This window comes from Galeopterus variegatus, unplaced genomic scaffold (assembly GCF_000696425.1).
Source record: "Galeopterus variegatus unplaced genomic scaffold, G_variegatus-3.0.2 Scaffold486, whole genome shotgun sequence".
Taxonomy (NCBI): domain Eukaryota; kingdom Metazoa; phylum Chordata; class Mammalia; order Dermoptera; family Cynocephalidae; genus Galeopterus; species Galeopterus variegatus.
This window is the reverse complement of record NW_007726597.1, coordinates 588,907-603,132: the sequence shown is the minus strand read 5'-3', so window position 1 is coordinate 603,132 and position 14,226 is coordinate 588,907. Positions and strand designations below refer to the sequence as shown.

The following is a 14,226-nucleotide window of genomic DNA, read 5'->3' as shown; positions in this document are numbered from 1 at the left end:
CGATCATCTTTAAAAAAAAAAAAAAAAAGAAGAAGAAACAACAAAAAGCGGATTGGTCGTTTCCTAGTAAGGTGGGGGACAGGAAGACAGAACAATAGAAAACATCAGGTACATTTCAGGCTGTCTCTTTTGTGTAAAGATTAAAGCAGAGGGAACTTCATTATCTTACCTATTGGAGACTTTAAACTGGCTTGGATTAAGTCTGGACTAAGTTCCTGCACTGGAACCAAAAAGACCAGACTAAAAGTCAAAATGGAGTCAACCCTGCTAACTTCCACATCACCAACCCTAACTGTGGTCTGATCTGAGAAATTAGGAGAGAAACAGCCAATTTCCCAAACAGGCTAGTTTAAATCTTCAATAGGCATGATTATGAAATTCCCACTGCTTTAATCCTCACACAAAAAGTATAGCCTGAAGTAACCTGATGTAAACTAGTGAGTTATTTTTCTATTGTTCTGTCTTCCTGTTACCACTTTACAAGGAAAGTAACTTTGAAATGACCTATCCGCTTTTGTTGTTTCTGCTTTCTTTTAATTATTTTCTTTTTATTGTAATTAGTTTTGCTTTTTTTTTTTTTTTTTTTTTTTTTTTGCTGGCTTGTATGGGTGTATCTGCTTTCTTCAGCTTTTTCTGTCTATAAAACCAACCTCCTCTGCTTGGCTCATTGGAACACATATTCTGTTTATGGAATGCAGTGTTGCCTGATTCTAGAATTGCAATAAAGCCAATTGAGATCTCTAAATCTGTTGTAATTTTGTCCTTTGACAATGGGTAATTGAAGACATGAGTGGGTGAGAGTGAGAATAATTACACTACTAGCTAACACGAGTACTGTTTTACATTTTTTTTCTTTTTTTTTTCAAAAAGATGACCGGTAAGGGGATCTTAACCCTTGACTTGGTGTTGTCAGCAAGACGCTCACCCAGTGAGCGAACCGGCCATCCCTATATGGGATCCGAACCCGAGGCCTTGTTGTTATCAGCACCGCACTCTCCCCAGTGAGCCATGGGCCGGCCCTTTTTTTCTTTTTTAAAAAGATGACCGGTAAGGGGATCTTAACCCTTGACTTGGTGTTGTCAGCACCACGCTCATCCAGTGAGCGAACCGGCCATCCCTATACAGGACCCAACCCCGTGGCCTTGGTGTTATCAGCACTACACTCTCCGAGTGAGCCATGGGGCAGGCCTGAGCACTGTTTTAAATTTTAACTCCTTCGGGGCCTTACATTCCCGTAAGGTAGGTATAATTCTTTTTTTTTTTTTTTTTGTCTTTTTCCGTGTCCGGCAACGGATCGCAACCCCCAGCGTCGCCCCCGCACCGGACCGGGACCGGCAACGGGACCGCAGCCCCCGGTGCCGCCCCCGTGCCTCGCTCAGCCAGTGAGCGGGAACCGGTCTGCATGTGGGATCCGAACCCCCGGCGGGAGCGCCGCTGCGCCTCCCAAGCAGCGCACTATAGGCACACTGCAGATAAGGAAACTGGGCTTGTGAATGTGAAATCAGGCAATGGAAAGTCTTGAGAAGAATGTAAAGGCCGGCAGGAGATTGAGCCTTAATTCTCCAGGGTGGCACAGACAACTGGAACTTAACCGTTTCTTTTTAGGGATCAGTGAGTCAAGCCCACATCCCCCTTGCGGAGATAATTGTCACAAGTTTAATAAAATTTAGATGGATGCGAAAGAAAAACGACAAAACTCATCAGCCCGTAAGTTCAAAAGGAGATTCAGGACAAGAAGAGGAAACCCGGGGGATGACAGGAAATCTAGTTGATCCTCTATTGAGGCGCTCGCCTTTCATACTGTTCCTGGCCAACTACCTCGGGGACCCACGAATACACAAAGACGTTGCTCACTACAAATCAAAAAGCTTTATTCCTTATAAAAACCAACACTTTAAAAAAATAAATAATAACATGCAAACGTTCTGGCCTTAGCCACGCCTCCCACTAAGGCCAGACGACGCGACTAGACAGGGAGGGGAGGGTGTGGCCACGGCGCGGCTCAAGGGCGTGGCCTGTGCTGGGAATGTCGAAGGAGAGTAAGAGCAAGGCAAGGTCTCGGTAGCCGCAAGTACGGGGGCCAGGGAAGGAGGCGGGCTTCCGAGGCGGGCCCAGGCTCTGGCCCGGGCGGCAGGGGTGAGGCAGGGGCCCAACTCCTCCTGGGCCCGGGCGATGCGGCGGGCGAAGCGACTCCGATCCCGGGCGAGCTGCTCCCAGGGGCCCCGGCGGGCAGCCTGGGCCGGCCCTGCCCAGACAGCCAGGAAATGGACGGTGACCTTCTCAGAGAAGCGCACCTGTGGACAGACGGGCAGACACGTGTAAACACAGGGACACAGACACAAGATGCACATGGCCACGGGGATCCGGTTGGGGGTGGGGGTATAGAGAAGCAAACAAAAAGTAGTTACACAAAAATGCTTGCCATCTGGCTAGTCATGGCTGTCACGGGATTCTCCATCTGACTCACTGAAGGTAGAGGTGGTTTCCTGGGGCTGCTCCCTCTCCCGCAGGGGCCCAGCCGCTTACAAAGCATTGCCTGACAGTGTACACGGCCCTCCCAACAGATTTCTCATGCAATTCTCTGTAACACACGGGGGACCCAGGATTCCCAGCCTCCAGCCCTTTCCCCCTGACCCAGGAGTTCCAGCTCCCAGGCTCCACCTCCCTAAGACACAAGAATCTGGGCCTTAAGCACCCACCTTTCTGGCCTTTAGGGGAGTCTCAGGGTCTGAATCCCGCGTGTGGGTTTCTGAGAACTTGAGCCGTCTTTGCAGTCGGAGGGGCAGCTTAGGAGGAGCCCAGGGAAGTGGTGGCTTCTCTCCAGGTAAATAGATGGCCACTCGGAAGGGGGAGGGCTCAGCTTCTCCCCGTTTCTCAGCTGCTTCCTCTTCCTCTGCCTCCTCTCTGGGTGGATATATCCAGCTCCTGAGGAGGGCACCTTGGACCTGAGGGGAGGGGTGTGGGTCTGAGTCAGCTCCTTCCACCTCAGCTGCTTCTGAATCATCTCCTTTATCCTCAGTCTCGTCATAGTCATCTTCCTCCTCTGTGTCCTCTCCCGGCCTGTACACCCAGGCCTGCAAGAAGCCACCTCTAGGGCGAGTAGAAGAGGAAGCCTCAGCCTCTTCCACAGCTGATTCAGAATCACTATCTTCTTCATCTTCCTCCTCCTCTGTGTCCTCTCCTGGCTGGTACACCCAGGCCTTCAAGAAGCCACCTCTAGGGCGAGTAGAAGAGGAAGCCTCAGCTCCTCCCTCTTCCTCAGCTAATCCTGAATCACTATCCTCATCTTCCTCTGTGTCCTCTCCTGGCCAATATACCCAGGCCCTCTCGAAGTCACTTGTAGGGGGGATGGAAGAAGGACCCAGAGCTCCTTCTTCCTTCTCAGCTGCCCCCAAAGCATTGTCCTCATCCTCCTCTTCATCTTGTTTCTCTGCATTCTTACTGGGTTGATACTCCCACGCCCGGAGCAGGGGCCTCTGGGCTGGAGCTGCGGAGTGTGGCTCTGGGTCAGCTTCTCCTTTCTCAGCTGCTTTGTGTGCCTTTTCATCCTTCTCCTTAGCCTCCTCTCCTGAACAAAACTCCCAGGCCCTGGGGTTGGATCCTGAAGATGAGGGGGTAATGGAAGTCTTCCAGGCTTCTTTATTTTCTGTTCTTTCTTCCTCCGTAGCTCGATCCTCTCCCTCCCCAGGGCAATACACCCAAGTGTTGGGCTTGGATCCTGGAGATAAAGGGGAACTAGAAGTTCTGGGAGCTTCTTTCTTTACAGCCTCTCCATCTTCCCTCTCTTCCACCATTGGACAAGACTCCCAGTGTGATGAAGGACAAGGGAATTTGGCCACTACCTTATCTTCAGCAACTCTCTCTTCCTCAGCTTCCACCTCCCCAGGGTTCTTATCAGAATCTTGCAGGGTTTTTATCAGCAGGCTGCGGGACAGGGAAGCAAGGTGGCTATCTGTAAATTCACTTCTCTGCTCTCTAGGGACACTGGTTGCTTCTTTCTTGCAATACTCTTCATCATTATTATCTGAAAGTCCCCAAGCTTCAAGAGGGGAACTGTTGGCTTTCAGGTTAAGGCATGCCCCCCAGGCTGCTCCTCCATCCTCTTCAGCTGCTCCACTGTCTTTAGCTTTGCCTTTAGGAGGACTGCCCCAGGGGGCATGGTGGGTCACCAGAGGAGGCTTAGCTTCTCCCTCTAGGACAGCTTCTACCTGATCTTCTCCTATTACTGTTTCCACCAGCCAGGGTTCTGGAGGTCCTGGACCCTTCAGGTGGCTCCAGGCGCGGCCGAGGAAGCCCATCAGTGGGGACAGGAGAAAGAAGGGGTAGACATCCCTCCAGGGGGTGGCCTGATGGGGTACTTGGCCTGGGGCCATCTGTCTGGGCTGGAAAAGGATGAGAGAAAAAAAGAAATAAGGTTTATGAGCCATTTAGGGAATGGCATCAGGGCAGGACCATGAGTCATAGCAAGGTAAATAGTAACACAAATAACAACAGGAGAATCCCTGCCCCAAATTCCTTTCAGGTCCCAGCCACTTCCATCTCTGTCCCTTGGTTCCCTTCTCTCTCCACTCTCAATACCCAAGACTCAGGGCCCCCAGTTCTCCTGCATTAGATTCAAAAGTCCAAGCCCCCAGCCCCATCTTTCCTCAGACCCAAAAGTCCCAGTCCCAAGAACCAAGAACAAAGGCCTTTTGTGTTTTGTTTTGTTTTTTGGCGGCTGGCCGGTGCGGGGTTCCGAATCCTTGGCCTTGGTGTTAGGAAGAACAAAGGTCTTTTACTTGCTTCCCTTGGGAATAAAGTCATAGTCTCCAGTTTTCTCATCCTCCTGAGGATTGACAAATCAGTCCCCATCACCTTACTCCCTTGGAGACTCACATATTCTGACCTCAGATGATTCCTTCACTGGGGACCCAAGAGTTTGGCTCCCAGACCCTCCTCCCTCAGGTTCAGTACTCTAGGCTCCCAAGTCCTTCTCCTTCTTAAATCCGAGCCCTCAGGCCAGTATTCCAGATGCCGAAATCCGACCCCCATCCCGTCTCTCCCCAGACCCAGGAGTCCGGGCTCCCAGGCCCTCCTTCCTCAGGACCCAGAAGTCCCGGCCTTCAACACTCCTGTTTTGGAACCCAGAAATTCGAGCCCCAACTCCATGGAGACCCGGGTGTTCTGACTCTTTACTCACCGACTGGGGGCTGTGCCTCACCCCGGGGGCAGGAGCGCTGGTTCGGGCTGCCAGAAGCGATCGCACGTCCGGACGGCTCGGGAGGCCAGCGCGTTCATCTCGCCCTCAGGAGTCGGGCTCCGGGGGACTCAAAATATCCCGGGCTGCCGCAAGTGCTGTCGCGACAAACAAGCTCGGCGTCGCGCAGCATCTAACTCGCAAACGACTATCGGGCTGGTAAGTGCTCCAAATCACCGCGGAAACCGCCCGCAAGGCCTTTATAGTCCACCACGGTCGACGTGCTGGCGTCACGAGGGGAGGCGGGGTTTCGATACGACATCGCGCAGGGCGGGAGGGGAAAAGAAGACGGGACTTCTCGCGGAGATTCCGGACTTGTGACGTCACGGCGGCATTTCCGCGCGTGGTCCCGCCCCCAAACGAGAGAGCTGTCAATTAAAAGGCGAGGACTTCGTAAGCAAAGAAAAGGCTCTGTCAACTTCATTTTTGGTGGCTGGCTGGTAATCGCTCAGCTTCTGATCTGAGCAAGCGCCTTCCCACCAACCTGGAGTCTCGCACCTTCACATCCAGTTGGCTTCCTCCCGGGTGGAAGGTTATCATTGTTCCCATGTCACAGATGAGGAAATAGGATCGGAAATGAAGCCACTTGCCCAAGGTGGTCACAGCAGAGTCCAGATTCATTGCCAGTGAGAATGAGAATGGAAGCACCATGGAGGCAGGCACTGCTTTCTTCGAAGTGGCTACAACAGTGCCTCGTACATAGTAGGTGCTCAACAAATTTATGGCGAATGGCTGCTAAACCAAAAGCTCAGACTCTTCAGTCACAGGCACACGGCTCCACTCTTGCGTTTCACCTGCTTCGAACTGAGGCAAAAGCCCTGCTTACACAAACTGAAATTCTGACTGAATGTCACTCCTCATGGGAGTGAGAGGTTTCTGCTGCACATTTCTGGCCCAGGGACACAGTGTCAATTCTCCGGCCCTCTTCCCCTACTTAGTTCATAATCTTGTCCCTCAAAATATGCCCAAGAACCATGTCCCCCTCCCTCACTTGGATCTGAGGTGGAGATTTAAAGCTGGCCTCTTGACTCCGCCAGAATCCAGGAATTCGGGACCACTTCCTTTTCCTTTGGGGACCTGGACAATCAAAGCCACTCTGTCAGACACTTCCAGTTTTTTATTTACACCTCAGGAGTCCTGACTCCTAGCTCACACCTTCTCAGGCACCCAGGAGACTGAATCCCTAACCCCAGTCCTTTCAGCGCCTTCCAGGAGTCTGAGCCTCCACCCTTTGCAAGACCGAAGCCTCCTCCCTTTAGGGCACCAGTGGCGCAGGCCTCTGACCACAACAAACCCACTGGGGCTCAGGAGTCTAGGTTTCAGCTCCTATTCTCCAAACATTGAGGAGTCCCAGCCTCAGGCCTTAGGGGACCCACGAGTAAGGGAGCCCCCAGCCCCTCCCCTCAGCTGTGGGGGCAGCTGAGCCAGGGGTCAGACTATGGTGGGGAGGCCAGAAGGGGCGGGGACAGTCGGGATTGGGAGGGGAGACAGCCGCGTGGGCGTCTGGCAGAGGGAGGGAAAGACCAGCAGAGAGGAAAGAGAAACTGGGAGAAGGAGGAAGAGAGAAAGTGAGAAGGGAATTCAAAAGAAAGAAGGGAGGAAACAGCAGACGTGGAGGGCCAGAGAGAGAGAAAGAGGAAGAGACTGAGTGTGCGGGAGAGATTCACAGCAGGACGGAGTGAGATAATGAGACAGAGACTTAAGGACGAGATTCTGTGAGTCCAGGAGAAAAATATTTGGACAGAACAGAAAGATTGGGAGAGAGAGTGATAAGGGGGGAGAGAATGAGTGAAAGAGAGACTGGAAGAGACAGAGACTGGAAGAGAGAGTGAGACAGAAGGTGAAACCGGGAAAGAGAGTCTAAAAGAGAGAAAGAGAGAGAATAAGAGGTGGGAGACAGAGAGCACGAATGAGCAGGTGAAAAGAGAGACTGGGTACTAGGAGAGACACTGCCTAAGAGACAAAGGAGGTGAGAGATTGTCTCAGTGCCCCAGCAGCGACACCATCTTCTTGCCCCTGTCATTGGGACCCTAGAGCTGGGTAAGTTCCCTGGTTGGGCTGGGAGGGGCTGCCTGGGTGTACATTCTGGTGCCACAGGGCTTGACTTGGGGAGTTGGAAGGGTTGGTTTGGGTGTGTGTGTGGGAGGCCAGGAGACAGGTAGCCTGGGGTAGCCAGAAGGAGGGAGGGAATTGGGGGTCCCTAAGCACAGAGAGGGTCAAATTCCTGGCCAGAGTGCAGTGGGCAGGAATAAAGGAGCCCCTATTCTTTGGCCTGGGCTGCAGACAGCTGCCCCCTCCCCGCAGCTGCCAGTACCGCCTACCTCTCTTGGCATTGCTCTTGGTATGCGGTCCTGGGCCATGGCCTCCCCCAGCCCCCAAGTTCCCAAACAACAGGCCCTTTCTCCTCAGCCTCCTTTGACCTCCATGTCCCTGACCCCATCTCTGTCCCAACTGGGTTAGCTGCAGAGACACAGCCCTTACTTTCTCTCCCCAAGCCCTTGATGGAGGAGGGTAGACCTTGGAGCAGCCTCAGCCTGGCCAGCAGTGCCTCTACCATCTCTTCACTGAGCAACCTGAGTACCAAGGTTTGAGCCTCCTGGTGGGAATGGGGAGGAAGATGGGGCTCTGGGCTGCTCCCTCCCCCTGTTTCCTGGCCCTGGGTTCTGTGCCACCCCAGGGAGTGTTGTTAAGGGTTGTTAAGAACGAGGATCCTAAGGGCCAGCCCATGGCTCACTTGGGAGAGCGTGGTGCTGACAACACCAAGTCAAGGGTTAAGATCCCCTTACCGGTCATCTTTAAAAAAAAAAAAAAAAAAAAAAAAAAAGGGGGACCCAGGGGTCAAACCCCCAAACGGCCCCCCCCCCAAAATTAAAAAAAAAAAAAAAAAAAAAAAAAAAGGGGGACCCAGGGGTCAAACCCCCAAACGGCCCCCCCCCCAAAATTAAAAAAAAAAAAAAAAAAAAAAAAAAAGGGGGACCCAGGGGTCAAACCCCCAAACGGCCCCCCCCCCAAAATTAAAAAAAAAAAAAAAAAAAAAAAAAAAGGGGGACCCAGGGGTCAAACCCCCAAACGGCCCCCCCCCCAAAATTAAAAAAAAAAAAAAAAAAAAAAAAAGAACGAGGATCCTAGGGTTCAATCCCCGAACTGGCCAGCCACCAAAATTTAACAAAACAAAAACAAACAAACAAACAAACAAAAAGAGTAAAGATCCTTAGCAATGGGGTCTGATATACCTAGTAAGCTCCCAAATTGCCCATCAGTCACAGCAGCTAGGAATTCAGAGGCACTCCCAGCTCTGTCCCCACCCCTACTATTTTCCTAATTCTAAGCCAGAGTAACAACCTCCCTTGATCCTGGTTGCTAAGATAAGGCCACTCCCCAGCCATGAGGCCCCTCTAGGAACTCAGAAGCCATGGCTATTCTTGATTAGGACTGGGGACTCCCTGTCCTATCTCTAGCTGTTCAATCTACCCACTAATGAAATCGAATAAGAAAAGGCCCTTCTCTGACAATAAGGCCCCATAGGGCCTCGAGATACATGTGTCCCAAATCGTCACCCCAGCCAAAAGTTCAGCGGTGACACTCATTTCTTTGTCCTCCTGTCATTCTATTCACACATTTTCAGTTTCCAAAGTTCAGAGTCCAGAGATTTGATCCCAGACTTGGTCAGCACCACCTACCTCCAAGGAAGAACTTTCTGTGGCGATCTGCATGTGGATGCTTGAGATATTTTTGTGTATCAGGAGAGGCAACCCCATCTGAGTGAAATGGGAGGATTTGAAGCCCCTTCTCCACCTTGGACTTGGTTGCTAAGGGATGTCACTGCACAGCCTCAAGGCATCCTCTGATTTATTAGGGATTCAGTATGGAAGTTCCTCCTGATGATGAGAACCTCCCAGCCATATTCCCAGTTCAGATCCCAATGGCTCTATGACATCTTTGGCTCTGGTGGCCAAGGGCATCCTCTTCTTGGCAGTCAACACTTGATTCCCAAATTCCTTCCCCACAGCCTCTTCCTTGCTTCTGAGCATTTCCCTACATGCATCAAAAACGTTTCTCAACTGTGTACTATGAGCAACCCACAATTCCTATCTCCAAACTCAGTTCCCTCCATGTTGAATTCTAAGGACAACCAAGTGAGGGTATATGGTTGCCTGTGTCCTACCTCACCCCCTTTTGAGCTGATCCAGAGGCCCTGTTCACTTCTGTCTCCTTTCTTTCCTCAGAAGCCCACCCGGGCAGTAAACAAGCTCCACGCCTTTGGGAAGAGGGGCAATGCACCCAGAAGGGATCCCAACCTCCCCGTGCACATCCGAGGCTGGCTTCATAAGCAGGTGGAGTCAGGAGGAGAAGGAAAAGAACACTAGAGACTGTGTCCCTGGCTGTCCACTGTTTGTCTCCTTCCAAGTCCCCAAATGTGTTTCTTTATTGCTATCACTGCCTCTCCCCTTATTCTGTCATTGTTTCACTTGTTCATTCATTAATTAATTTATTCATTCATTCAATAACCACTTCTTGAACACTTACAATGGTCCCGGCCCTAGGGCACACACTGTGCAAATAAGATAAGTACCTACATTACATTCAAGATGGGGTCGGGCAGGGATGGATTATAAATCAGTAAACAAATAAATGGACTTGATTATTTCAGATTGCAGTAGTGCTGTAAAGAAATAACACATAGTGATGTGCTCAAAAGTGGCTGAGGGATGAGAGCTACATTTGACTCTTGGTCAGGGAAGTCCTCTCTGAGATGACATTTGAGCTGAAAACTAAATTCCAAGACGTAGCCCACCATGCTAAGATCTGGAGGCAGAGGGCATCCAAAAAGAAAGGCCCTGCAGCAGGCAAAAGCTAAAAGAGCAAGCCGAGGGTAGAGAAAGAGGAGCATAGGCCGGGCAGCTGTTCTCAAAGCAGTGTTAGCATCAGCTGGGAACTCGCTAGAAATGCAGACGATCAGCTCCCACCCCAGATTTACTAAATCAAGAGCTCTGGGAGTGGAGCTCAAGAATCTGTGTTTTAACACGCCTTCCTGGTGATTTTTACTCACTCTCAAGTTTGAGACTTCCTGCAAACTAAGGTAAGGAATTTGAGATTTATTCTTTTTTTTTAAAGATGACTGGTAAGGGGATCTTAACCCTTGACTTGGGGTTGTCAGCACCACGGTCACCCAGTGAGCTAACCGGCCATCCCTATATGGGATCCGAACCCGTGGCCTTAGGTGTTATGAGCACCACACTCTCCTGAGTGAGCCACAGGCTGGCCCGGAATTTGAGATTTATTCTAAGTGTGATAGTAAGCTCTGTTTTGAGAAGGGGACTCACATAATCTGACTTATAATTTTTAAAGATCATGCTGGCTTCTACAGAAACAATTGAAGAGAAGAGGGGCACGAGGTTGGATGAAGTGGTTCAGGCAGAGGTGATGGGGAGACACGGGATTCGGGGTATGGCTCAGTGCTGCCTTCCTGGCCTCCCTGTGTCTCAGGCTCCAGAGTAATTGGACCGGGTCTGTGTATATAAAGCCCCTGCCCACGTGTGGTACATTATCTCATCCAAACCTCCCTGAAACTTTTCAACCTTTAATGGACTGATGAGAAAATATGAATGGCTTAGTGGGAAAATGACTTGTTTAAGGGTACAGTTTCAAAGGGGGTGGAGCTAGGAGTCAAACCCAGGTCCATTCAGTTGTGTCCAGGATCAATGTCAGCTCAGCCACAGCACACTGGCTTCCAGCTCTCCATCCGAATCTACAGCATCCAACGCACATCTCTGTCTCCAGTCTGTCTCTGTCCTTCCTCCCCATGTCTCTGACCCTCCCTCCTCAGGTCTCTTTCTCTCTCTGGGTTTCTATCTCCACTGTCAACGTCTCCATCTCCTTTTTCCCTCTCCGCTCTACTCAGGCTCCTCCTCCCATGTCTCAGCAGGACAGCTCCGGGCTCCGGCTGTGGAAACGCCGCTGGTTCGTCCTCTCCGGCCATTGCCTCTTCTATTACAAGGGTCAGTGCCCTGGCTGCGTAGGGGGTCCTCCGACCCGCCCTTCCCACTAGCCTTTGGGGCTCCTGTTCCGTGGGTGATCCCTGACCCCAAACCCTCTGCAGACAGCCGCGAGGAGAGCGTCCTGGGCGGCGTGCTGCTCCCTAGCTACAGTATCAGGCCAGACGGGCCGGGGGCCCCTCGAGGGCGGCGCTTCACCTTCACCGTGAGTCCGTCCATCCCCACGGGCACTAGGCGCGGGGCGGGGGTGGACGTCTGCTGAGGGAACGCTGCGTCCCAGACTGGAGATAAGAGTCCTTGTCCAGCATCCATGGCAGCCTCCTTTTTAGAGGGTCCCGGCGTCCGGGTTCCAGACCCTCTCCTCCCGCAGGCAGAGCACCCAGGCATGAGGACCTATATTCTGGCTGCGGACACATCAGAGGACCTGCGGGGCTGGCTACGGGCGCTGGGCCGGGCCTCCCGGGCGGAAGGGGAAGACAGGTGAGTGGAGTCCAGCCACGCCCCTGACGCCGTTCCTCCATTCACAGCCAGTCTAACCGTCCCAAACCCCGCCCCCTGGAGGCCCTGCCCCCTTGAACGCCCAACCACTAGTCTTCTAGCTAAGGAGCTCCGCCTTCCAGGCCCCGCCTCCAGGGAGCTTCAGCTCTTCCCATCAGCAGAGAGCCTTTCTCTTTGAGGCTCCGCCTATCGCCTTGTCCAGCGCCGTTCTACCCCGCCCCCAGTCAGGGAGCCAGGAGATCCAGCAGACGTTCTCAGCATTGGCCCAGGAACTGTCACTACTCGACAGTCTCTGACCGGCTCCCTCACGAGTCTCCACCTCACAATGTCAAATAAAAGACGACGTCAGATCTTTCAAAAATATCTGTCGCGGTCTGTCCCGATTCTCAGGCTGGAGACGGGACTCCCCGCCTCAGTCCGCGTCACAGTCCGGCACATGGACTGTTCAGTGACCTGAATGGATCATCTGGTCTGGCACAAGTCACTTGCACATTCGGAGCCTTTTTCCTCATCTGCAAAATGGGAACAATGATTTACAGTGCACAGCCTCATCTTCTCGGGCGGGTGCCTGTGCCCTCATCTGCGAAAAGGGAGTAGTCTGATGTGAGGTTCAAAGGAGCGATGTCTCGGGCCGGCCCGTGGCTCACTCGGGAGAGTGCGGTGCTGACAACACCAAGGCCGCGGGTTCGGATCCCACATAGGGATGGCCGGTTGCTCACTGGGTGAGCGTGGTGTGGACAAAGGAGTGATGTGTTCTTCCATGCCCACTCCCTAGTGGGCAAACCAGGTCACCTGCACGTCCCCAGCCAGGGGAGGGCCCTGGCGGTCCCGGCGGTCCCCCAGAGGTGAGCAGAGGAGAAGACAGGCGAACCTCAGAATCACCGGAGGTGGCTCGGCTGTCCAGAGGTCGAGGTAGACCCGGGCTGCTCACTCCCAGCCCGACAGCCGACCTCCAGTCTGGATCCTGGATTCGGAGGGCGAGGAGCCCGGAGTGAGTAGGACTGACATCTTTGGGGACGTGACCTAAGAGAATCGCAGGACTGGGGACGGGCTAGGGACGTGGCTTGGTGTTTTCTGCATGCGGGTGTGTGAGTTGCTGGGGCTCCTGTGGGGTCACAGCCTGTCGGGGGGACGTTATAAGGGGGAGATGCCACAAAGGGGAAATTATTCGGGATCTGGCCGGTAGGGGAGGTCTTTCCTATACAGGCACAGTGAGACAGTGAAATGAGACAAATCCTTGAGGCTGCCTTGATTGGTAGTGGGGTGAAGGGGGACGGAGGGACTCTAGTTGATTCAGTTCCCCAACGCTCTCCTCCCCGCAGCCTGTTCACACCCCTCTCTCGCCCTCCCTCTCCGCTGGGCCTCCCTCGTCCCCGTTCTGCTCCTGCGTGGCGACCTCCTCCCTCCTCAGGAGACACAGCACCCCCTGCTCGACCTCACACCCCCCAGAGTCGCATCGATGTCCGGCCCCCTCTAGATTGGGGCCCTCAGCGCCAGACCCTCTTGCGTACCTCTACTCGCCATCGAGGACTCTCCTCCGAGGCTCCGGGAGGACGGCCCCCCAGGAGCCCCCAGCGCTGGAGTAGGGAGCCCAGAATACAGGTGAGCAGGGAGCTGGAGGGGAGGGGGACTACGTTTCCCACCAGGCCTCAGGGCTGTTCTTCCAGTCTGGTCTCTGGCCATTGTTTTTAAAGCACTGCAGTCATTGTAATCCAGAATACTCTCCACCAAGACAGTCCTGCCAGAGGTAGAGTGGTTTGCATCTGCCTTGTATCCCCAGTTTATCTTTTCAAGTTGGCTACCTGCTATTTTCTCTGAGCATCATGGGACTATGGCCCAAAATATCCATAACTAACTGCAAATGTGACAGTGAGAGTAGGATGCAACTTCCATCAGCCCCTAGGGCTGCTTTGCCAGGCTAGTTCACTTACTGTCATCCTCTGTGTCCCCACAGTGACACACAACTGGAGAGAGGGTGGTTGAGAAAGTTGAGGAGGCTCAGTTCTGAACCTCAAAAAGTTTTCTAACGGGGCCAGCCTGCAGCTCACTCAGTAGAGTGTGGTGCTGATAACACCAAGGCCACAGGTTCGGATCCCATATAGGGATGGCCGGTTCGCTCACTGGCTGAGCGTGGTGCTGACAACACCAAGTCAAGGGTTAAGATCCCCTTACCGGTCATCTTTAAAAAAAAAAAAGTTTGCTAAGGCACTTCAATTCTGGACACACGCACTCTAGTATTTGTTACTAGGACATGCCAGTTTCTTTTTTTCTTTCTTTCTTTCTTTCTTTCTTTCTTTCTTTCTTTCTTTCTTTCTTTCTCTTCTTCTTCTTCTTTCTTCTTTCTTCTTTCTTCTTTCTTCTTTTTCTTCTTTCTTCTTTCTTCTTTCTTCTTTCTTCTTTCTTCTTTCTTCTTTCTTCTTTCTTCTTTCTTCTTTCTTCTTCTTCTTCTTCTTCTTTTTTTTTTTTTTTTTTTTTTTTTTTTTTTTTAAAATAGCC

General features: G+C 52.3%; 2 protein-coding genes across 8 annotated transcripts in view; one reads left to right on the top strand and one right to left on the bottom strand.

The window, feature by feature from the left end:
* Nucleotides 1–1,849: 1,849 nt before the first annotated feature.
* PPP1R15A (protein phosphatase 1, regulatory subunit 15A) lies at nt 1,850–5,375 on the bottom strand. The gene is made up of 3 exons (XM_008569309.1): nt 5,180–5,375; nt 2,700–4,382; nt 1,850–2,294 (listed from the first exon to the last, which is right to left on the bottom strand). Exons 2-3 carry the CDS (start codon nt 4,371–4,373, stop codon nt 1,932–1,934), a joined length of 2,037 nt encoding a protein of 678 aa, XP_008567531.1. The 5' UTR covers nt 4,374–4,382; nt 5,180–5,375; the 3' UTR covers nt 1,850–1,931.
* A 1,716-nt stretch (nt 5,376–7,091) lies between these two features.
* The window catches only part of PLEKHA4 (pleckstrin homology domain containing, family A (phosphoinositide binding specific) member 4), a 31,799-nt gene continuing 24,664 nt past the window's right edge, over nt 7,092–14,226 (top strand). For 4 of the 7 annotated variants that reach the window (XM_008569307.1, XM_008569305.1, XM_008569301.1 and 1 more), the window contains exons 1-8: nt 7,092–7,276; nt 7,732–7,821; nt 9,463–9,570; nt 11,139–11,235; nt 11,337–11,437; nt 11,603–11,712; nt 12,506–12,721; nt 13,053–13,332. In XM_008569307.1, the coding sequence (XP_008567529.1) occupies nt 7,738–7,821; nt 9,463–9,570; nt 11,139–11,235; nt 11,337–11,437; nt 11,603–11,712; nt 12,506–12,721; nt 13,053–13,332 (996 nt within the window). In that variant the 5' untranslated portion in view covers nt 7,092–7,276; nt 7,732–7,737. Of the gene's footprint in view, nt 7,277–7,603; nt 7,822–9,462; nt 9,571–11,138; nt 11,236–11,336; nt 11,438–11,602; nt 11,713–12,505; nt 12,722–13,052; nt 13,333–14,226 lie in introns of those variants that run through there. The other 3 variants (XM_008569304.1, XM_008569308.1, XM_008569303.1) reach the window with 2 other exon arrangements.

Excerpts from the sequence above, each read along its gene's own strand:
- PPP1R15A (XM_008569309.1), bottom strand. The coding sequence starts at position 4,373 with ATGGCCCCAGGCCAAGTACCCCATCAGGCCACCCCCTGGAGGGATGTC. Across the intron at positions 2,295-2,699 it reads CTCCCCTAAAGGCCAGAAAG|GTGCGCTTCTCTGAGAAGGT; the intron begins GTGGGTGCTTAA and ends GTCTGTCCACAG.